This window comes from Lepidochelys kempii, chromosome 12, assembly GCF_965140285.1.
Source record: "Lepidochelys kempii isolate rLepKem1 chromosome 12, rLepKem1.hap1, whole genome shotgun sequence".
Classification (NCBI taxonomy): Eukaryota; Metazoa; Chordata; order Testudines; family Cheloniidae; genus Lepidochelys; species Lepidochelys kempii.
Window position 1 is genome coordinate 19,703,448 of NC_136391.1, and position 23,575 is coordinate 19,727,022.

At 44.5% G+C, this 23,575-nt stretch overlaps 2 protein-coding genes across 4 annotated transcripts in view; one reads left to right on the forward strand and one right to left on the reverse strand.

Annotated features, from left to right (window-relative positions):
• Nucleotides 1–2,961: 2,961 nt before the first annotated feature.
• ORC6 (origin recognition complex subunit 6) lies at nucleotides 2,962–15,327 on the reverse strand. 3 transcript variants are annotated; one of them, XM_073307757.2, is made up of 7 exons: nucleotides 15,198–15,326; nucleotides 11,330–11,459; nucleotides 10,276–10,439; nucleotides 8,092–8,181; nucleotides 6,099–6,211; nucleotides 4,946–5,020; nucleotides 2,963–3,668 (listed from the first exon to the last, which is right to left on the reverse strand). In XM_073307757.2, exons 1-7 carry the CDS (start codon nucleotides 15,263–15,265, stop codon nucleotides 3,541–3,543), a joined length of 768 nt encoding a protein of 255 aa, XP_073163858.1. In that variant the 5' UTR covers nucleotides 15,266–15,326; the 3' UTR covers nucleotides 2,963–3,540. The 3 variants fall into 3 exon arrangements, with proteins under 3 accessions (XP_073163859.1, XP_073163858.1, XP_073163860.1); XM_073307758.2 differs by lacking the exon at nucleotides 8,092–8,181 and having other exon boundaries at nucleotides 2,962–3,668; nucleotides 15,198–15,327; XM_073307759.2 differs by lacking the exon at nucleotides 15,198–15,326 and having other exon boundaries at nucleotides 2,964–3,668; nucleotides 10,276–10,603; nucleotides 11,330–11,390.
• A 180-nt stretch (nucleotides 15,328–15,507) lies between these two features.
• Nucleotides 15,508–23,575, forward strand: part of VPS35 (VPS35 retromer complex component) — a 40,730-nt gene continuing 32,662 nt past the window's right edge. The window contains exon 1 of the mRNA XM_073307760.1: nucleotides 15,508–15,593. Within this exon, the coding sequence (XP_073163861.1) occupies nucleotides 15,591–15,593 (3 nt within the window). The 5' untranslated portion in view covers nucleotides 15,508–15,590. The remainder of the gene's footprint in view (nucleotides 15,594–23,575) is intronic.

A 23,575-nucleotide genomic window follows, 5' to 3' on the forward strand; every position in this document is an offset into this window, starting at 1 on the left:
CTGGCCTATTTCTCTCTAGTCTGAAATACAGTAAAGGCAGCATTGGTGAGCACTTTACAACAGAATTTCAGCCTGCTACATCTGACTTTCGCCCAGAGTGTGGACCCTCCTTTGATATTATGAAATCTGATTTAGAAAAAAATTCTGGAATCTCATTTTACAGCTAGTCTTAGTGAGTTGAGACTGCTCAGTGTTTGCCCTGCTCCTCAGGCATTTGTCTGGCCTCTTCCTGAATCAACTTATTAAAATTTTAACTTGAACCAATCCCAAAACAAATGTAAGTTGACAGGAAGGAATGCTTCCACTTTTACGCTTAAATTTTTAAAATGGGGTGGAGCAGAGTGGGTGAAGAGAGAGAAAAGCAAACTTATCTCTTAAAAAGCTGGTCAATCAGCATCTCTTCTTCATTATCTTGTCTTTGTAAATGGATAATGGATGAATGCCCTTACTTAATCATGCTTAAGGCTCCAAGTCTGTCCCAGAGGTCACCGAGTCTGTGATTTTCCATGACCTCCATGACTTCTGCAGTAGTCAGTGCTGACCCTGGGCCAGCAGCAGTTTGGGTGTGTGGGAAGGGGTTCATGGCTAGAGGCAGGGGGATGCTTACTTCGGCGTGGAGTGTGGGTCCCCAGGTCCCACTGGCACGGCCCTGCAGCTCCTAGGCAGAGGGGTCAGGAGGCTCCGCGTGCTGTCCGTGCCCACAGGCCCCGCCCCTACCACTCCCATTGGCTGGGAACTGCGGAGCCAGTGCTTGTGGTGGAAGCAACTCATGGAGCCCTCTGGCCCCATCTGCTGCCTAGGAGCTGCAGGGACATGCAGAGCTGGGTAGGTAGCCCCTGCCAGCCTTGCCACCCCCAGCACCATTGGGGGTCCTGGGCCACCTCCCCCAGGGCCACTCCTACCCCCCAAGCACCCATGGCCCCCTGTTCAAGTTTTAGTCAGGGGTATATAGTAAAAGTCATGGACAGGTTATGCACAGTGAATTTTTGTTTACTGCCTGTGACCTGCCCATGACTTTTACTAAATGTATCTGTGACTAAAACGTAGCCTTATTCATGATATATGTTTTACGTGGATTGCAGGCTGCACCCTGTTCCTTGATGTTTAGTTTTTTCAATTGCCTATCTTAGGATCAGACCTTAATTCTTAAAATGAAAGGCCCTTCAGAATATCCATCCCGCAGATGGTAGCAGGCCAGGCTTTCACAACTTGGAGAGTTGTCTCTCCTTTCCCCCCAATCTCCTGGGGTTAACCTCTCTGCAGAGCTCTTTCAATTTATTTAAAAAAACCCAGAAGTTTCTATAGAACCCCTTTTGGTTTCATCCTTATTACATCAGAGGGGACTTTTGTTCCACAGCCCCATACGGATGAATCAGTGGATTAAAAGAGACTTTGGCCCCTTTCCATAGCATAAAAGGGTCCTAAACACCCCCATTCCCAGCTTTGGGAGGACTCCCTTAGTGCAGGCTCTGGGAGGACAGCCCAAAAGCTCCCCCAGGAACACTGCTTCACAAGTGAAGTGTCAATGAACTGGCAGTGTTGGTGTGGGGCTGCAGCCCTCCAGCACACTGCCATTCCTGGCAGTGCTGCAGCCTGTAAGGCAGTGGAGTGAGGGTGCCACACCTCAGACGGTGTACAAGGCTCTTTTAATTATGCTGGGGGCCCAGAGCAGCCTTTTATTAGGATGACCCAAAGGTGACAATGCAGGATTACCTACCCTGCCTCTGTAAATTCCATGCTGTGGCTCTGAAGGATGAGGTTCTGCGCTGGCTCTCTACTTGTTAACCTTGGAGATGGGCCTCTCATTTTAATTTCATATATGCATTATATTGTAAAAGCTAGTTGTGTCCTTTATACCAGGGCCCTGTGTGGAAATGTGGGGTGGCGAGAGGAGACTGAAACACAGGCGTTCACTTTATTGTACTAATTTCCACAGCTCTGTTACAATGGCTACTTCAACCTGAGTGCAGAACCACAGCTATCAGTCTATGGCAGCAGAGGAATGCCCAACTCCCTAAGGTGTATTAGCATCCAAGCACTATAGTCTTCTCAGCCTGTTCACAAAATAAAGTTTTGTACAAACCCTGACATTCTGTGCTTCCTGAAGGCAACTACAGTGACTCCTGCCCCACAAGTGTAGAGAGCGCAACTGTGGAACCTCTTTCTGCTTGGTGCAGCACTCCCCATTTGAACTCCTGGGGTAGGTGTCATCATGATGTCCACATGAATGGACTGGAAGTATGATTACTATCTTTATGCAGATAAGTTTATTCAGTTAGCTTTCCCAGACAAGACCCATGATTGTACTTTTGCTGCAGACAAATAGTCTTCACAACTTTTCCATAAACCTCATTTTCAATGTAAATAGTCAACGGCTGACCTTGTTTCCAACAGTGGAGGCACACAGCTGTGAAAATCCCACTGTCTTTTAGCCCAATGAATAGGAAATGTTCTGGCTTACCTGAAAGGGTCCTTTATTTGAGAAACAGAGCCTAGTCAGATCCGCTCACCCTGGAGACAAACAGGTCACCCAGAGCAGAGATGGAAAGTGACATCTGAAGATTTGGGTTTATTTTTTCAGACGTTAACCCCATGCTCTGCCATAAAATAAACTTGTGTTTTCTCGTCAAAGTATAGTTAATCTAATGTAGGAGAAAAAAAAACTGAATTATGCTGGCTGTGGAAGCGGTCTCAAGTGGAGCCAACGTCAGAGGATGGGGCATTCTCCTGCTGCCGCTGACTGGCAGGTTTGATTCTGTTCCCAAGCTGCAAGCAGACTGAAGTACCTCTTATCACAGATCTGTAGACCTTATTACTTGACGTAAAGGAACATTTAAAGTAAGTACAGAAAGTTTCTTTAAACCCATTTAGATTTTGATCCTGATGGTATTTATACAATAAAAGTGATAGGAGGTCACAGAAGCAACCCTAGGACCATATACAAATTCTTAAACTAAAGATCCAGACGTAGAAAAAGAATCTTTATTGCTTTCTAAAAACATTTAGGTCCCACATACACAGCAGAAAATTTATTTAATCAGATATTATGGCTATAAAAAAGTTTTAACAGTCTCAATTCCTCAGTTTTGTTTTGCCGATGACACAAGTTGTTTCCTCATGGACGGACCCTTTCCATATAGCTTAGTAACCATGACTTAAGCTTCAATGTGGAATACAAGAGTGTGCAACCTTCTCAGAGATCACTTAATACCGCACCATTATTTGGCCTGTTTGTTGCTTAAAAGTAGCAAGGCTATCCATGTCCTAGAGCTGAGGTCTGCACTGGTCCGAGGGGAAGGCATCACAGGGTCAATTTTCAAACTTTGGCCAACTGTGTAGTAATAGTGTGTCACAATAATGCTGGTCCCACTTAGTAAAATGACAGGCTTAACAATTTAAAATCTTGCCAGTCAAATAAATAAGAATTGCTGGTTACCATCCATAAATTCACTTGCTACCAAGTTGCACTAGTGTGAAGGGGGATTTAAAATTATAAACCAGAGGCAGTGACAGTGTTTGGTGGCACTCCAGAGACTGAAGTCAGACATTGGCCCCTTTTGCCTTAGTAGCATTTTCCAGGATTCTCTGTTTCCATTCTTCATAATCTTGTTTTGCTTCGGTTTCACTTTTCTGCCGCTTGCGAGGGGTCTCAACTTCATCCTCATGTTCTATGGGGGCAAAAAAACCCCAAAAAACTTTCAGGAAACGCTATCTATCATGCATAATATTTTGCCTACAGAGAGCGCCTAATGCTGAGTCTCAGGCCCCTGGAATGTACACATGCCAGTCTACTTCATGCACACAAAGACTACCATCAATCATTGGGGAAAAAAAATCAAGCTGCAGTTTTGTTTAACACTGTGACCTTCACGTATTTGTCTTTTTGTTTGAGTGGAAAAGGCTACCCTAGTTCCACTAGACTTGCTCCACAAAAACGTAATGGTGCTTCCACGAGGCCAGTGATGCCCAAACTTTTCCTCTAGTGCCCCCCCCCGCCCCCCCGCTTACTAGTAATGGAATCTGTCCGCGCCATAGGCGCTGACTCCATGGGTACTCTAGGGTTGGAGCACCCGTGGAAAAAAATTAATAGGTGCTTAGCACCCACCAGCAGCCAGCTTCCCCCCTTCCCACCCCAGCGCCTCCCATCTGCCGGCGGCCCTATGGATAGACTCAACCCCCCCAGTGCCTCCTGCCTGCCACAATCAGCTGTTCCACATCGTGCAGGAGGCGCTGTGGGGGAGGGGGAGGAGTGGGGACAGGATGCGCTTGGGGGGAAGGGGTGGAACTGGACAGGAAGAGGTGGGGCGGCGTGGGACCAGGTGGGGTGGGGGCTTGAAGAAGAGATGAGGTGGGGGCGGGCCTGGTAAGAGGCGGGGCAGGCTTGGGGGAAGGGGTCGGGTGGATGTGGGGCCTGGGGTGGAGCGGGATGTTGAGCACCCCCAGGGCCCGGAGAAAGCCGGCGCCTGTGGTCCGTGTCCCCCCTCCATTGCTGCACACCCAAGACTTCCTGAGCAGTGGAGCTTGGGCTTAAGGCAGAGCTGGGGATAGAGGCGGGGCTGGGCTGGGATAGAAAGGGAATGAGGGCAGAGCGGGGCTGGGCTGGGGGGCAGAGCAGAGTTGTGGCGGGGGGCAGAGCTGCGCTGGGGGTGGAGTTACAACTGGGTTGTGTGTGTGTGTGCGGGGGGGGGGGGGGGGGCAGAGTGCGCTCCAAATAGGGTCGGAGCTGGGCTGGGGGTCGGAGCTGTGGCAGAGGTGGAGTGGGACTGGGTTGTCCTCCCCCGGAGGCTGGCTCAGGCCCTGCTGCGCAGTACCCTGAATGTTCCTTCATGACCCCATAGGGGTCATGTCCCACTTCACTAGGCTCTCTTAGCATTTCCAACATCTGGCCATTATTAGGCAACAGCAGAAGAACAAAGCTTAATTTCACAATTAGGAGACAACTTACCTTCTTCCTTTTCAATGCATTCAAGCAAAGTCTTTTGGCTTTGGGTTGGCTGAGGTGTCAGTGAAGCACAGTCTCCTATTAAAGAAGAGAAAGCTGCTTTTATTTATTTAATTGTGGACAGTCATTGGGGTACTAGAGCACCTAATGATTCACATTCATGCCATACTTATGTACCCTCCCCCCTTTACCTTTGCTGGTAACTCTGGCAGGACCCTCCCTTGCTTCTGATTTCTCCATCACCTTAATCAATGTATTTCTATTACAGTAGCACCTGCAATGTGCTGGGTGCAAGCCACACACACAAGAACAGTGTCTTCCCTGGCAAACTTCCCAGCTGAAAGTGGCATCAACAATCCCTGTTTCAGCAATGGGCTAATTTCTTGTAGGAGCAGCCACAGATGTGGGTCTTGAAGGGGTTTTCAAGGAGGAGAGGGCAATGGCTTTATGGATAAGTTCAAGTGGGACATTCTCTGCATGATGAGCATTATGGTAGGAGGTGCAATGACAGGGGATGGGGGCTGAGGGTGCCAATGGTGGAGTACGAGGAAAAAGTGCATAAATCATGATGGGGCAGAGTTGTACAAGGAAGGTGAGGACATCGACTTGGTGACTGGAGAGGGACAAGACAGAGGGATTGTAACAGGGGCTCTGTGACAAGTACGGAAGATGATCTTCGCAGCTGCACTATACGAAATGGAGTGGGACTACAGGAGCGTCAGTCAGAGGTGGCAGCTGCACTACTAAAGGCAGGAGAAGAGCAGGACCTAGAAGAGAGTTTTAGCTGTGTGGCAGTAAAGAAAAGGCCAGAACTTGATCTATTGCAGAGGAAGAGCTGTAAGTTTTGTATTGCTCCATGTGTGGGGTAAGCACCATGGAGGAGTCAGACATGGCTCCTGCGTTATGTGAGTTAGATGACAGACTGACATGACATCCCTGAGGAACAAGACAGGCAGTGATCAGAAAGTGAATTGAAGGAGACAAGTTAGGAGTGGACAGACAAGCTGGCACCAAAAGAATAGTTGAAATTATAGGAGCAGAGGAGATCACCCCAAGAAAGAGTGCAGAGAGAGAAGGATGTTGCCCTGTGGGACCCAACAGCATGGCTACATCACCTGCGTTCCAGACCATGAGACTGCAAGCACTGAACACTTACTGCTGATCTGCTGGCCAATTGTCTCCAGCTGGCTGCAGAGCCGATCAAATATTGCCTTCTTCACCCCAGAGGTATCCACCATTTTCTTCTTATCCACTTTTAGTTTTAAGCACCTAAAACAGGAAGTTAGTTTATTTTCTGAAGGAAGCAACATTCAAACACACATAACTCAGGTCAATGAATGCATTTATAGGCAGCGCTGCCTGGGAGAATAAGCAGAAGGCTGGGGCCTGGAATTCCAAAATTCTAATCCAACTTGGCTACTGACTCACTTTGTGACCTTGCTCAAGGGACTTCCTCCCTGCCTCAGTTTCTCCATCTGCAAAGAAGGAGATAAGCCATATCCATCTGCCATACAGGGAAGTTGTGATGATCAGTTAATCCTAACAGTATGTAACAATTTGGAACAGGAAGTGAAAAATTTCACACCTTGTTGAAATTACAGGGGGAAATTTAAACAGGAAGAAAGTAGTTCTACAAGTTGTAATTTGGCCAGGACACTGGATAAACAATCCTACTCCTGCAATGAGTCAAATGGGACTTTCACCCCAGTAGACAGGTGCTCATTTTTAAAGCTCATCTGATGAACTGTACAACACCCCTAAAGCCAGACTGGTTCATAAGATTTCTAACATGTATAACTCTTGGCTTGGGAGAAGATTCATGTTCAGTAAAAGTCCATGTGGGTTTTCTTGAGTCATTGTCTGCTGGACACTAACTTGCAGGCTGTTGCAGCTCTCTCTTTAGAGGGCTCCATGTCTCAAAGGCAAGATTGCCTGCAGGGGTAGGGGAGGTGGAGAAACAGATGACTATTTGGAGCTTGGTTTCAGAGTGGTAGCCGTGTTAGTCTGTATCAGCAAAAATAACGAGGCGTCCTTGTGGCACCTTAGAGACTAACAAATTTATTTGGGTATAAATAAATTTGTTAGTCTCTAAGGTGCCACAAGGACTCCTCGTTATTTTTAATTGGAGCTTGTCAGTCTTTAGCCTTTCTGCAATGGCTCCCAATTTGAATGCAAAACATCTCACTACCACTGCACATTCCACAAACATCGTTGTTGGTAATATGACCAACTCAAATACACTCTAGTCCATCTTGGCAAATAAACAAGCTTCCCACCAAATGCAAGATATTAACTAGTAACATTCTTATGTTGACAGGTTTCAGAGTGGTAGCCATGTTAGTCTGTATCAGCAAAAAGAACGAGGAGTACTTGTGGCACTTTAGAGACTAACAAATTTATTAGGGCATAAGCTTTTGTGGGCTAAAACCCACTTCACTGGATGCATGCAGTGGAAAATACAGTAGGAAGATATTATATATACATACATACATACACACAGAGAACATGAAAAATGGGTGTTGCCATACCAACTCTAACGACACTCATCAATCAAGGTGGGCTATTACCAGCATGAGAAAAAAAAACTTTTGTTGTGGTAATCAGGATGGCCCATTTCAAACAGTTGACAAGAAGGTGTGAGTAATAGTAGGGGAAAAATTAACATGGGGAAAGGTTTGATAGAAGGTCAAACACACCCAACAGATCTTCAGATGACTGTCACATTACAGAATCATCCATCCATTGATACTTTAAGTACCAGTGGCAACATTTATTATAAAATCATGTGATTTGCCTTTGGGCTACAAGACTAAGTGTTTGATTTAATGTTTTCTTTCTCCAAGGCAAAACACAATCTAGGCTGAATACTTTGCTACAAGGAAGACATTAGCCTCAGCAGGCTGTCAAGACTATCTGCGGTTCTGAGAGTAGTGCTACAAGATACATTTAACCACCTAATGGTGCTTCAGGATATTAAGGAATTCTGGGGACTGGAGCAGCTGTTTGCATTGTAACAGCCACTTCACACTTGTGAAATCTTTCATCATCATGTACAGCATGCATGTGTTGCGGGGAAATCCAAGAATGTGATTTTGTGCTCTCGCAGTTAGAATAATGGGGAATCTCATGTAACTGTATGAAGAGCATACCTGCAGGCTGTGAACAATGCAGCTGTTGTGAACAAGGGTTTTGATAAATCAAGATCCATCTGCTGCATTTCAGAGAGACTGGATTCATACCTAAAAGAGAGCAGCGGTGTTTACTACACAGCCAGTTTGCTTCTAAACAAAGCTTGTGAAGTTTATTACTTTGGAGCTGAACAAAGACCTGGTACAAGATTGCTTAGTTCTTTGTCTCAGCCAGGGACAAACATTTTCTACTCCTGGCTGAGAACAGAAGAAAGGGGCAAAGAGGGGAAAGGGATGGCAGCACATCCTGAGATACGGGGGGTGGGAGGTGTGATATTTATTTCAGATCAAGAAATCAGGCAGAGGGGACAAGGTGGAGTCAGCACAGTCTCTATTCTACCTACTCACCACACTCAATGGAACCTAGTATTTAACATCTATAAATTATCACTAAAAAATGTGATAAGCCACTTTGGATTCAATTCATCCCAGTGCAGAGGGCCAGCCCATAGTTCTTGTAACGATTTAATCCCCACTTAATATAGGGCTTAAGCATGGCAGAAGGCTTTGCGGGTTCTCAGCACAGAGGTGAATTTCATTCTCCGAGTATTATGAAACAGCCAACAGACCATTTATTTCAGTCTATTGTTGTCAGACTGACAGGTGTATTGTTTATACAAGGAAACATCTACAGGTAAGTTTCAATCGCCTTAATCTTTAAATATGATGCAGCCATGAAGAGTGTCAGCTACATAAGTGAAGACTGTTCTTTGCAGCCCAGGATTCATAGATTCTAAGCCCGAAGGGATCATTATGTTCATCTAGTCAGATATTCTTTTACGCAGCTCATAAAACTTCCCCAAAGTAATTCCTGGAGCAGATCTTTTAGGAAAACATCCAATCTGATTTAAAAGTTGCCATGACCCTTGCTAAATTGTGTAGATCGTTAATAATCTCAGGTTAAAAAATATGCCTTATTTACCTACTAAATTTGTCTAGCTTCAACTTCCAGCCACTGGATTGTGCTATGTCTTTCTCTGCTAGATGGATAAACCCACCATTAAATATTTCTTCCCCATGTAGGTGCTAATACTGTAATCAAGATACCCCTTAACCTTCTTTTGCTAAGCTAAATAGATGGATTTCCTTGTGCTTGTCACTAGAAGGCAGGTTTTCTAATCCTTTCATCATTCTTGTCGCTGTTCTTTGAACTCTCTCCAAGTTTTCAACATCTTTCTTGAATTGTGGGCACTAGAACTGGACAGTAGCATCTATACCACTGCCAAATACAGAGGTAAAATATCCTCTCTATTCGTACTTGACATTCCCGTTTAAGCATCCAAGGATTGAATTAGCCCTTTTGGCCACAGTGTCTCACTGGGAGCTCAGGTTCAGTTGATTATCCACAACGACCACCCTGTCAGACCAAATATTTATTGAACACTTCTGCCTTTTCTGCATTATTATTGATAATTCTACCATTTAGCAATGTACCAACCCCACTGTCAGGATTTTTTTGTTCCTACTTTTTGTTCCCCCTTAAGTCTGCTGGCCATAGATGTCTCCTTATGTCCCTTTGCTTCCTTGATTAATTTTCTATAGTTCTATCTTCTAATTGATAGCCATTATTACTGGCTTCCCCTTCTTCCATTTTTTGTTGTTGTTGTCATTGGTTTTTTGTAATTTCCTGTTAAACAATTGCTTTTGTTAAAGTGGATATTACACAGAGGAGAGGGTTTTAAGTGAAGGGACTCTCAACTTTGTGAAGTTTTCTTATTCAACAGGTTTGACCAAGAAAATGTAGGATTCATTTTGGAATGGATACATTTCTCTCAACATGTAGTTTCTTTCATTTGTATGTATCTTCTGGAACTGCAAGGTTGACTGAGAAAGGGCTACAGGTAGGGTTAAATGAGAGGAAGTGTGGGGCTGTGGATAGGAAATTGGACTGGGAGTCAGGAGTCCTGCAGTCTATTCCCAAATGGTCTAAATTTTTCAAACATAGGTTCCTAAATAAGTGGTCTAATTTTCAGAGGTGCTGACCACTCAACATTCACTGAGATCAGTGGGAGCTGCAGGTGCTCAGTACCTCTGAAAATCAGGCTTTTCACACTTAGCAGTCTTATTTAAAAACAAAGAAAGCATTTCCATTTCTTAATAGAAATGGATGATAAAATGATGGCCATAAAAGGTTATGTGCCCTACCTTTGTAATATTTTTGAAGCGGTGTTCACTGCCTCCATGCAGCAGAACTGTACAGCCAAATCTCGGATTCCCAGATTAGAGTTCAAACCTAGCAAACACTCAAAAGACTTCATACAGCTCTGGTAAGTCCTCTTGTTCAAACCGGAGAGTTTAACTAAGTAGCTCTTTGAAAAACAAAACAAAACTTCATGTGTAAGCAGAATTTCCCTTCTGGTACTTAACCCATCTAAATAGAATAAAATACAATCCATCTTCTATTTTTGTTTTAAATAGTTTTGTTGTTGTTTGCTCATTGTTTGGTTAGATCTGTTACACACATGAGGCTGCCCTATGAAGAGGAAAAAAATACACAATGGCAAAGGAACAACACACATTTCAATGCAGAGTTACCTTCAGATAGTTATACCGGTGCTGCAGTTTGGAAAATGATTTGGCCCTTTTAACTGCCTTTTAGAGAACTAAGATACCAGGATCACTGAGCATTTGTATGACGGGTCAGTGCTACTCATGGGAATCTAGGCAATGGAAACCTCTCCCATGTATGGAGGAGGAATCTAAAAAAGATTACATGGACAATCAGCTATGTCTTTTGTCCCCACCATCACCGAAAAAAAAAAAGACAGTTGTCTTGCCTGGCAGTCCTGCAAATGGACATCCACAGGCTTCCACGGGGCAGAGGGACTCATATGTAGCCACTGTTTCCTTTTGGTAGCTTTAAGAGCCCCCTTGCATCACTTCTCACAATAAAGGGGCACATCGGCTTACGGTTTACCACCCTTAAGGAACCCTCAGTCAGGGGCAGTAGAAGTCAATTCACAACAGAATGTAATGGAGACTCTAGTCTTCAATTCTCCATTGTTAACCTCTGATGAAAACTGGAATAGTACTGGATTGTTGGAAGGACCCAGTTGCAGACTGGTCTGTAATGTGAGGAAATGGGAATTTACTAGTCTTTCCTTGCTGCCTCATCATATACACTAAACACTGTACAAGTTTTATGGGAGTTGGTAAGAGTTAGGACGAACAAAGAACCATGTCACGTATTGTGTCCTACTTTGTCCACTGGGTGTTGCATATAGCCAGCTGCTAGGTCCAGGCACATCACCGCATTGCTTGTTGCTGTCATCTGAGCCAATAATCCTGTGCACTTCACCTGGGACAGTCGCAGATATTCTTCTGCTTTTCTATAAAATAGCCCCACATGAGCACACACACGCACAAAATGCCGTTTGTTAATACTACTGAGGATACAGACTGCTGGCACTTACATCTGCAGGAATGCAAACATACATACCCAGGACTGGCTGCTTTAAATCAAAATAAAAAAAGATTACGAAAAATAGGACGTCAGTTAAATAAACCTGGAAGCACTGGCAGGCTGATTTGCATAACTGTGTATGCACTGTAGCGTGTTGTAGCCTACAGAAATGTCAGTCAAATAGTAGTTAAAAGGAATTCAAAGTAATTTTGAGTAGTGTTAAAAGTAATTTACCTTTTTCCCTGGATTAGGCACTGAAGAGAAGTTAAGAGATTGGATTTAGTTGCAGGTGTTAGTGATGTTCAACTATTACATCTATTATAATTCACACCTTTAGTTATTTCAGGGCCAGCCTATGCATGAACTCTCTCATTTCAAATTTAATTTAAGGTGTGAATTAAAACCAATGTAGTTATTTCAGTTCAAGTCTGTGATTAGGCCAGCTATAAGAGACAAGTGCGTCCCTATAAGAGATTTAAAAAGGCAGCAGAGTTTAAGTGGATAATGGGAAGAATCATTTAGGCCAAGGGTCTTCTCTGTACAAGATTCTGCTTTTTTGCATTAAGGTGTCCCACCATTGCTCTTATAGGTGAGGCTTAGCAATGACAGGAATCCTAGCACAGATCTGCTTGCAAGTATTTTAACCAATGTGGTCCCAATACTGCAACAGGCTTACCACAAGCATACTCCTTCCTGCACTCACACGGAGCCCTACCACAATGGATTGATTTAGATCACAAATTTTTAAATCATATTTGTATTTGTACTTTAGTTATTTTCCAAAAGAAAGTTGATTCTCAATGGTTGGTAACCATTAAAACATGTTGATTTGCAACTAAATACAGCCTTCACATTAAATTTGGTACTTCTTTTTGCTAACCGGGAGGATTCACTATATCTATATGCATTTATTTAAGCAATTATAGAGCTTAATTTTTACATTTATTATGTCAGAAAATGGTGAATGATGCATTTCTTATTTACTAGATGATACATTTTTACTTGTGATTGTGTCAAGTTCTATTTGGATGGAAATTCAATACAATTAAAAATGCACAAAACCAGCATTTTACATGTTTTTATTAAATAAAACTACCGTAAGTGTTCAGGACACAATGAAATTTTTCATCAAAACTGTTTTGCATTGAAAACTTATTTATTAAATAAAGGAAGAACTATCTGTAGTTAATGAATTAAACTGATTGTTTCTGGTCACTATGTCCTTCAAGATTTTAGAACTAGATCTTATCCTCCTGCCTTGTTTTTATTCATAGATTGGAAAAGAAAAGGTTCCTTAACTTTCAATGAACTCATCGTTGAACTGACCTAGTTCAATAAACTGAAATAAAGAAAACAGAGACTACAGCTGTCAAAAGTTGGTTTAGCACTTCAATAAACTCCCATTCCACGTGCTTAGCCAGTAGCTTCCATCAGTTCAGCAGTATGATTTTCTGTAAAACTTGGTACCAAACATTCTTTCACAGGTGTCTAGCTGGGTCTTGCCGACATGCTCAGGGTCTAACTGATCGCCACATTTGGGGTCAGGAAGGAATTTCCCCGAGGGGTGAGATAGGCAAAAGGAATCCCACGGTTTTTCTGCCATTCTCTACAGCCTGGAGCCTGGGTCACTTGCAGGTTTAAACTAGTGTAAATGGTGGATTCTCTGTAACATGAAGTCTTTAAACAGTGATTTGAGGACTTCAGTAACTCAGCCAGAGGCTAGTGGTCCCTTATATGAGTGGGTGGATGAAGTTTTGTGGCCTGTTTAAGTGCAGACATAATCTAAGTTGCGTTTATAATCACAGTAGCCAGGGCCATCCCTAGGGGGGTGCAGGGCCCAGGTCAAATCAGCATAGGGGTGGGAACTAGGGGTGCATAGGGTGCTGCAGCAACCCCAGGATCCCAGCTGCCAGCCCCACACGCCTGGGGCTCTGCTCCCTGCCTCAGCTGGAGGGTGGTGGTGGTGGATGGCTTTCAGCACCGCCACTATTAAAAATGTTCTAGCACCACTGCAAATCCACCCCCGCAGGCTTGGGGGCCCCACTCTGCATCAGCAGCTTGTATGGCAGGACAGATCCGGCCTGGTGCTGGGCCACCTGCTGCTGCTGGCAGTTGCCGGTGCCTACTGCGGAGCTATTGTTGGCCATAGTGGCTCAGGGCTCCGGCCGGAACTGGGAATTTGCTGCACATTGTCTTCTGGGACTGACTGCGCCGGCCAATCGCAGGGGGCCCCCCAAAGTGCAGGGCCCGGAGCTGTTGTCCCGATTCGCCCTACAGCTCTGATAGTAGCATACTTCCTCCTCATTCTTACATGTTCTGAGCAGTGAGATATTTTAAATTTCAACAGTTAATTAGTTATTAGTATCTGAGTTAGCACCCACTGAAATAAGTGGGGCAGTTGACACATCAGAGCTATAAATGTCAGGCTCCCTACAAACTCAGTCACACATTATTATTTATCTTGTACACTGTATAGTTACATTCAGGTTATGGTTTTTTTACAACCATAACAGCAAAGAACTATGACTTCTCTACATGGGGAAATTGACTGGAATAGCTTCCTGTGTGGACACATTATTCCAGAATAGTTGGTGCACTTTGAGCATACTAATTATTCTGGAATAAAGTGACATATCCAGGAATCGCATCTCTGCACAAGGAGCTTTATGGGAATAGCCTAGAGGATAGGGCCCTGGACTGGGACTCAGGATACCTGGATTCTGTTCCAGTTTAGCCTCTGTGTGTGCATGTGTAAATGACTCTGATTTAGTTCCTCCATCTGTAACATGGAGATATTGACCTTTATAAAGTGTTTTGAGATCTACTAATGAAAAGTGCTATTTAAAAGCTAGTAGTTAGGCTTGGAAAGATTACATTTTTACTGGTAAACATTGATTCCACTCAGGGTGGATAAAAATCAATGTTTTTCTTTTTACTAAGTAAAAATCCACTGTGATTTCACTGTACACATACAAACTGACCAAACAAATTTCCATCAACAATCAAACTTTACAGATAGCATATGAAAAATGCTGCTTGAGAACTTAAGTTTGATTTAAGAAGATTACTTCGTATATTTTGACATGTGATGCTGACAATTTGTGTTTCAATGGCTACCAAGCTTTAACTTTTTGAATCAACTTTTACTGCCATTGTTTGTCTGACCCCAGCATAATTTCCTGCAACTGTGAAAATTTAAATAATCTAAAACAAAATTAAAAACCCATAATTTTCTGCAATTGAGACAATCTGAACTGATAAAAAAAATGCGTATAAATAAACCAGCGATTGCTGAAGCGATAACTACAAATCGAATTCTGCCAAGCCTAATTACAGTGTAAACGCTCCGGGCGATCATCCCTTCTATTATTTAACAGCAAAGAGATGCTCCCATGGCTCCCGTCGGACCCAAGGTGCTGCCCGTCACACAGGGATCCTGCCACCCACCATCACAACGCCGCCACCGCCGGGGCGCGAACCCACCCCTCATGCCCAGGGGGCGCGAGGGGGCAGGAGACCACTGCGGGCGGGCGGGCGGGCGGATCCGGGCCCCAGGGAAATGGGCCCCGAGCCCCCACTCCCGTCTAGGACATCCCGGCGGCTCCGGGGACGGGTCCCATCCGGCCCCGCCGAGGCGCTGGGGAGCGTGTCCCGCGCCCGCTACCTGAGAACTCCGGGCGCAGCGATGCCCAGTTTGGGCGCCAGCCGCTGGATCACTCCGGGCTCCTCCATGGGCCGCACTTCCCCGCGCGCGCCGCTCGCCACAATTGGCCCTGCCCCTTCCGCACACCGGCTCCTGTCCTGAGGGCGTGACGTGCACTACAGGCGGGGGAGGTGAGCCGCCGCCTTGGCGGGGCGTATTTCTGAAACTCATTGGCTATCCCGAGCGTCAATCGTGGCTCACTAGAACCAATCAGCCTTGACACCTTGACTTCCTCGGAGTCGGCCAATGAAGAGGGGTCGCTGTTGCAGGGAGGCGGGGCTTCGAGGAGGCTGTGGAGTCACATGACAGAGAGACACTGTCTGGACTGGTGCTGGCCGCGGGCTCCGAGCGATCATGGTGAGCGGGGCTGGCCTGCGGGCTAGAGCTTGGAGGGCGGCGGCGGCTTGGGGCTCAGGCAGGCTGGGAGCTGCCTTGGCCTGCGGCTGGAGGCGGGCGGGGGCTGCAGCCCTGCCGGGGGGCGGGGGTTGGCCTTGCTGCGCTGGGGTGAGGGGCAGGCCCTGGCTCTCGGAGGGGGAGAGAGGCAGCCTTGTCCGCGTTCCCCCTGTTGCCCTGGAGGGGTCTGTGCCGGCAGGAGTGGGGTCGGGGCGGTTCCTGGGCGTGGGCGGTCTGTGCCCGCGTGCCCTGGGCAGGAACAAGTGCAGTACAACGCTATCCTTGCTCGGGCCACCCGGCTTGGCAAACCTAGCAAGGTCTAGCTTTAAAACCAGCCCACCTCTGCCATCATGTCACTGTTGTGTTAAGTGGTTCCTTCCCTCCTCCAGTGCTCTACTCACTCTGAGGCTGATGACTGTGAATCCACTTCTGTGGAGGCTGAGATCTTTTTTATATACTTTGAATGAGGTGGGAAAATCCCTGGTTTTTTTTTTTTTTTTTTGTTAAGGCTGAAATTCCTTTAGCTTGGTGCTACTGGGTCTGGTCTAGTTGAGCGCTCTGTTATGTTGTTGTGGCTCTGCAGTGACTCCATTGAAAATGCAGTGGCTGGCTTTGATGCTGATATTTTGAGGAGAAAATCTGGCCTGTGACTTCTTTGTCTGCCTAGCTGTGAAATGGGTAGAAGAATGATTGCCTTCCTCCCTGGGGCTCATTTATGCTTATAAACCTCTCAGAGATTCTTGACTAAAATGTGAGTTGTTAGTGCAAATTAGAACTGTTAATCCACTAGTAGAGAAATACCTAGGTATCATTAAATTTCACAACTAAATATTTGACTATACATGGGATGTATATATTTTATCATAGCAGTGCCTTAATAATGCTTTTGTGGTTAAAGTTTAAGTGCAATTTGCCAGTAGCAGGAGTGGCACAGTAAAAGTATTAGTAATACCAAAGCTACGGTTAGGATGGCTTTACTGTCCCCACTCCAATGTGCTGTCTACAGTCACTCATAATATTCCATAGTTTTCATCTTTCAGGCTGATCGTTTCCGGTCTGGGTCTCTGACTAAAACTGAATTTTCTTTTGGGTAGTTTGAACAAAAACAGTTCACTAATTGGAGCACATGTACAGTGAAAATATTTTGATAGGTTTGTTCTTGTTTTCAAACAGCCATACTGTTGAAGTGGGTGAGGAGACAAACTTGAAATTTGGCATGGAGATAGCATTCATCGGGTAGCGTCTTATTTTCAGTGGACTTGAAAGTTGTGATGTGCTTAAAATTGTATATGCTCAGTATGTTTTGCATTGTGTATTATTGCTAAGCTTGTAACGTACAGTTAAGGCAGGAAGCACTGCACATTCAGGTGTTGACTAACTGTGCTATGGAATGAAAAAACTAGTGGTAGTGTTCAGTGAATGAGGTAAAGAGCTTGTCTTATTTGCTGCACATCTTATGAAGTAAAAGCTACATAGCTCTGAAACTTTGCAGGAGAAAAAGGACTCCCACAGACTTCCTAAGATATGTAGGGCAGGAACCCTATGGTAAATCTATCAAGGTGTATGGGTACATTTCATTTGAAACATGCTTAGAGGTCTTGGGGTTGTGTGGCTAAGCATTCCAGTCAGGCAGTGACAAGATACAAGTTCAATGTATAGCCTTATCTCCCTCTACAAATACATTGTGGTAGTTGTTAACTAAATGATCACATAACTTTTTACATCCTTTGTTATATATTTAGTACTTAGATCAGATGTTCATCCAGTCAAGTATCCTATTTTTAATAGTAGCCAACTGACACCAGAGGCTTCAGAGGAAGGCGTAAGAACTCTGCAGTGAGCAGATAGGGATAATCTGCTCCCCTTTAAGGTCCCTAATAGAGACTGGTTTAAGCCAGTGGTTCTCAACCTGTGGCCCAGTCAGCACAGAGCTGTGACCCATGTGACATCCTTAGAGCCATACAGGTAGTATTGGATGTGGCCAACAATGGTAAGTAAGTTGAGAACCACTGGCTTAAGCCTTGAAGTATAAGGTTTAATATCTCTTCAGTAAAATTGTATTAACTGTGGATATTCTTCATATCCAAATAAATGGTCAGTCCCTTTTGAATCTTGTTCACTTCTTGGCATCAATGACTTCCTGTGGCAGTGAATGCCACAATTTAATTACATGTGTGAAAAAAGTATTTCCTTATACTGATTTTGAATTTCTCTCCTTCCCTCATTGAATGTTCTGTTGCGTTACGAGATGTACCTTCTCTGGACCATTCAGTAATTCATCATACTTTCTACTAGTCCACTTTATGCCAAACAGTCTGCTAAATTTCGAGTACACTGCAAATTGTTCTTAGACCTCATCTGAGGTCCCTCACCAAAGGCTCTTAAGCACAGTAACCTGTCATGGCATAGGAGGGAAGGTCCTCTCATGGATTAGTAACTGGTTAAAAGATAAGAAACAAAGCATTGGAATAAATGGTCAGTTTTCATAATGTAAAAAGGTAAATAGAGGTGTCCCCCAGGGGTCTGTACTAGGACCAGTCCTATTCAACATACTCCTAAATGATTTGGGAAAAGGGGTAAACAGTGAGGTGGCAAAATTTGCAGATGGTACAAAACTACTTAAGATAAGTCCAAGCAGACTGCGAAGAGCTACAAAAGGATCTCTGAAAACTGGGTCACTGGGCAACAAAATGGCAGATGAAATTCAATGTTGATAAATGCAAAGTAATGCACATTGGAAAACATAATCACAACTATACATATAAAATGATGGGGTCTAAATGAGCTGTTACCACTCAAGAAAAAGATCTTAGTCATTGTGGATAGTTTTCTGGAAATATCCACTCAACATGCAGTGGCAGTCAAAAAAGCTAACATAATGTTTGGCATAGTTACTAAAGGGATAGATAATAAGACAGAAAATATCCTATTGCCTCTAAATAAATCCATGATACGCCCACATCTTGAATGCTGCATGCAGATGTGGTTGTCCCATCTCAAAAAAGATACATTGGTTTTGGAAAAGGTTCAGAAAAAGGCAACAAAAATGATTTGGAGTATGGAATGGCTTCTGTATGAGGAGAGATTGTTAAGACGGGCTTTTCAGCTTAGAAAAGAGACTACTGGGGGGTTATGAGAGAGGTCTATAAAATCATGACTGGTGTGGAGAAAGTAAATAAGGAAGTGCTATTTACTCCTCATAACACAAGAACTAGAGTTCATCAAATGAAATTAATAGGCAGCATGTTTAAAACAAACAAAAGGAAGTATTTCTTCACACAAAGCACGGTCAACCTGTGGAACTCTTTGACAGAGGATGTTGTGAAGGCCAGGGCTATAACAGGGTTCAAAAAAGAACTAGATAAATTCATGGAGGATAGGTCCATCAATGCTTATTAGCCAGGATGGGCAGAGATGGTGTCTTTAGCTTCTGTTTGCCAGCAGCTGGGAATGGATCACTTGAGGATTACCTGTAAATTCCATCTGGTGCACCTGGCATTGGTCACTCTCAGAAGACAGGATACTGGGCTAGATGGACCTTTGTTCTGACCCAATATGGCCACTTTTATGTTCTATCTGTAGTCTGTTGTGTAACACTTTATAATGGTATATAGCATTCACTATCCAGACTAGTTCTGTAGCTTATTGTTTGATCCCCTGAATACCACCTACAGTAGAAGCAGCTTGAAAAGTGTTTATATAGTAAACACTCAGTGACAAAATTTAATAAAATACATACCAGTATTTTAAGAGAAGAAAACTCACAACTTTTTTTATAAATTCATAGCGATCATTATGATATTCATGTGAACGTGTAAGAACAAAAAAAAGATGCTACTTTGCAGTGTTCCCTCTAATTTTTCCCCACTCACATGCGGAATGAATTTTGTTACGTGCTTCAATCTGGAGGTGATGTGTGATGCATCACCTTCAGATTGGTGCACGTAACAAAATTCATGTGGTGGGGGTGGAGCCGAGGGGTTCGGCATGTGGGAGGGGGCTCAGGGCTGTGGGAGGGCTCCAGTTGAGGATGCGGGCTCTGGGGTGGACCTGGGGCAGAGGGTTGGGTACAGGGGGTGAGGGCTCCGGCTGGTGGTGTGGGCTCTGGGGTGGGGGTGTAGGAGAGTGCTCCAGGGCTATGGGGGGAGAGAGAACTCCACCCAACTCTCTCTCCCTGTAGCAGCACCTGGGCTTGGTGGGGAAAGGCACCTCTCCCTGCCGCAGCAGCTCCAGGGCTGGGGCTGCAAGTTAGGTGCCCCTCCCCTGGCAGGTCCGGGCCAGGGCTGGGTTTGTACCGGGGGAGTGGCGCCTTGGCTGCGGCTGCATTCGGGCCGCTGCAGGTATGTTTGAGCCAGGGTAGGTGCGAACTGACTAGTCCAGGTGCCCTGGCCGGGGCAGAGTTGGAGCCCGGGGGGGGGGAACGCCCTGGCCACAGTAGGGTTGGGGCTGGGGGAGGAGTGCCCTGGCTGAGGCAGTTGCCTGGGTGGTTTCCCTGAGCACCTGCGTAGTGCTAAAAGGCTGCTCTGTGGCCACACAGCTTACAGGGAACTTAGCTACCTAGTTAGGCTGTAGAAAAATGCGTTTTGTACTTGAGGAACGGTACATGATCACCTGGAGACTAGCTGAAAATACATACTTAGGATATGTCTACACCACAGGTACTACAGCTGCAGTTATGCTGCTGTAGTGTAGACATTTACTGCAGTGACAGAAGGGGTTGATCATTGTTGTAGTAAATCACCCTCGTCTCCCAGAGAGGTAGAAACTGCGTTGATGAAAGAACCGTTGACCTAGCTGCGTCTATTATGGGGGTTAGGTTGACCTAACTACATCACGCAGGGCATGAAATTTTTCAGAGGCCTGAGTGCTGTAGGTTGACCTAAGTTTTTAGATGTAGACTAGACCTTCGAAAGGAGCAAAGTTGGAATTACACATGCAACCCTCCTTTATCATTTCCTGACTTGCATGCCCAGCCAAGTAATGCTAACATAAGATTTATTGGCATTACAAATCCCTTTTTACGGGGACTTGTAACCTCACCCTTTTCTTTTGTGTAGCGATGAAAGCTGCTACACAGATGAATATTTTTCTTTTTTTTTTAAAAAAAAATCTAGTAAGTTGCTTTAACTTATGCACTTTATGAAGGTCTGTGAACTTTACAATCTGTTCAGAAGAGAAATTTTCATCTTACAGACTAAAATATTAAGTTTATGGGAAGTGCAGAGCAGTAGCTTTCTTTGTTTTGTTTTTAACATTTTCATTTTAAAATCTGTATCTATTCTGTGCCTGGCTGTTGTGGTTCTTCCCCCCCCACCCATCTGAAAAAAACCTCTTCTGGGGGAGAATGGGAATAGGTGGTGGTTAGGATGACCAGGTTCTTCCTATTAAATTAAACATCAGACTTACACTACATCATTCACGTTGTAATAATCCATTCCTCACACAAGATACATATTGTCCAAAATGAAAAGGTTGTAGTTTTGTAAATAAAACAATAATTTTACCCCTGTGGGCATTCTGTGCTAAAACATGTAAAATTCTGTGCACAATATTTTAAAATTCTGCAAGTTTTATTTGTCAATAAATAAATGCAGAGGCTCCAGCATGGCAGTGGAGAGCACAGGCCACTGGCTTACTGAAGGTGGGAGGTCACCCTGCAAGCCTCCCATCCCGGGACCCAGACTCCGTGGTGAGGCTGCACCCGACCCTGACACAGCACAGGGCCTGGACTTGCCCCAGAAACACTCTGGGCCCCGGTCCTCTGCATCAGGTGTGGGGCAGGCAGCCTCAACCAGGCAGGATCCAAGTGTGGAGGGAGCAGGGAGTATCCAGGTGTGGGGTGAGAGGATTCTGTGTGGGACAATCTGGGTGCAGGCAGCTCAGTGGGGGGTCTAGGTGTGAGGAGATCTGGATGCACAGAGGCTTGTTGGGGGGGTTCCAGGTACAGAGGCAATGGGACTCTGCAGGGGCTTCCAGGTGAAGGTAGTTGGGCCTCAACGGAGGGTTTAGGTGTGGGGGGGCTCAGCAGGAGGGTCTGGGTGTTGGTGAGTTGGGAGTCTGGGTGCAGCTAGCTGGGAATCAGTGGCGTGGGGGTCAGGGTGGTGCAAGGGGTGGGGCATCAGGGTGGGAGTTTGAGTGTAGGGCATTCAGTGGAGGGTGATCTGGGTATGGGGTAGAGGTCCGGAGTGGGGTGTTCCCAACCCCACTGTGATTTCTCTTTGCTGGCTGCTCCGGGTGCTGAAATGATTTATCTGCTCTGCTAGGGAGTGGGTCCGTGACTGCTCTTGCAGCTTCCCTGTTAGGCAGTCCTTTTTCTGCAAGGAAGCAAATAAATCTGTGATAGACATGAATTCTGCACATGCGCTGTGGCGTAGAATTTCCCCAGGAGTAAATAGTTAGCATCCTAGTCTACTAACTAATCAGGCTTACTATTCTTTCGTATCTGCCTGTAGATAGTGATCTTTCTTCAAATTTACTGAATTTTATCACTCGGCCAGTTTCCTTCCTCCAACTTGTTCAAATGTAAGGCTTTTTAAAAACTGGTAGTTCTGAATTCAGCTGCTCAGTATAGAGACTTCTATAATTTTCCAGCATTTTGATGCAACAAAATGTGACACATTCCCCTTTGTAATGTTAAACTGTAGAAGAGAAGGAAGAAACTCAGAATTATGTTCTGTTAGTAGTGTAACTTCCTCTTCTTCCCTGTCTGGGGACAACCAATTGGCTTTTGTGTTTGTGATCAGTCATATAGACTAATGGTAAGGTTCCATATTTTCTCTGAACTGTGTCCTTATGTGGTCCAAAACTTTGTTAATTTATGCAGCCATATTTCCAGTGACACTGACAGTGGTGTGTTCATCTTGTAATCTGTCAAGTCCATCTGAAGCCACCTTCAGTTGCTTTTGTGAAATTACTTTTATGTTGTGATCAGTCTTTGCGCTTAGTGCAAATTTCAGTGTAGATTTCAACACAAGGTAGCCGGATATAAATGTAGATAAACAATCTTTTAGGAACTTCTGCAAAATATTGTGGAACCTGAGGCATAAATCTTATTTCACTCAGCTAATCTGCTTCCTTATGGTTTTAGAAACTCAAAAGTCCTTCTCTGTTGTGTCTTGGGACTGTGCAGTGCTATTCCTTTCTTGATGAGGTTTAAGTAATGTGGTAAATATTCATATGCCAAAAGTTCTGGGTAGTTTTGTCAGAGAACTTACAATCTTTTATTGTCTGAACAAACAGCAGAGACTTCCTTTTTATACTCTTCTGTGCTCATCCTGGATAGCATCTTCAACACCTTGGACATAACATTCTGGAGTTTTATTTTAATATGCTGAATGCAGTAGCATAATATAGGAACACACTTTTCACTACATAGATGCTTGTAGTTGTTAGAGTTGCTTCTGGTGTTCAATTAACCATTTTATGTCAATGTCAAATTATTTGAGGGGTTGGGTTTGGGGTTTCTTCCTTTAATTTTTTTACCTCAGTTTCATCACTTAGAGCATTAAGTAATAGACCTGCACAGCTGTAAATTCAAATCTGTCTGGAGGATTATATTCAGGGCAAAGTGCTTCTTTCCGTCTTTTCATTATGCTGCTCATATTATGCTGCACTGAAGGTGGTGGTGATAGTTTCAACCTTCTTTTATACTGTCATGGCAAGTCCAAGTCTTTGTCTTTCAGTTTTTTTAGAGCATTATTGTATGTGTGTGTGAGAGAAACACACACTGATTCCCCCCCCCTCCCCCACTATAGTCCATGTTGAAAAGTTTCTATTGCTGGGCATCGTGGAACAGTGACTTACCGGAGCTGGAATTTGATGTCATTGGAAAATCTTACTTCTTGGATCATCAAATTCTCATCAGTGTTCTAGTCTTCATCTTCAAATAGATACTGAATGAAACTCTCTTATTTTTGATGTTGAAGAATCTAAAAGGACCCAGTTTT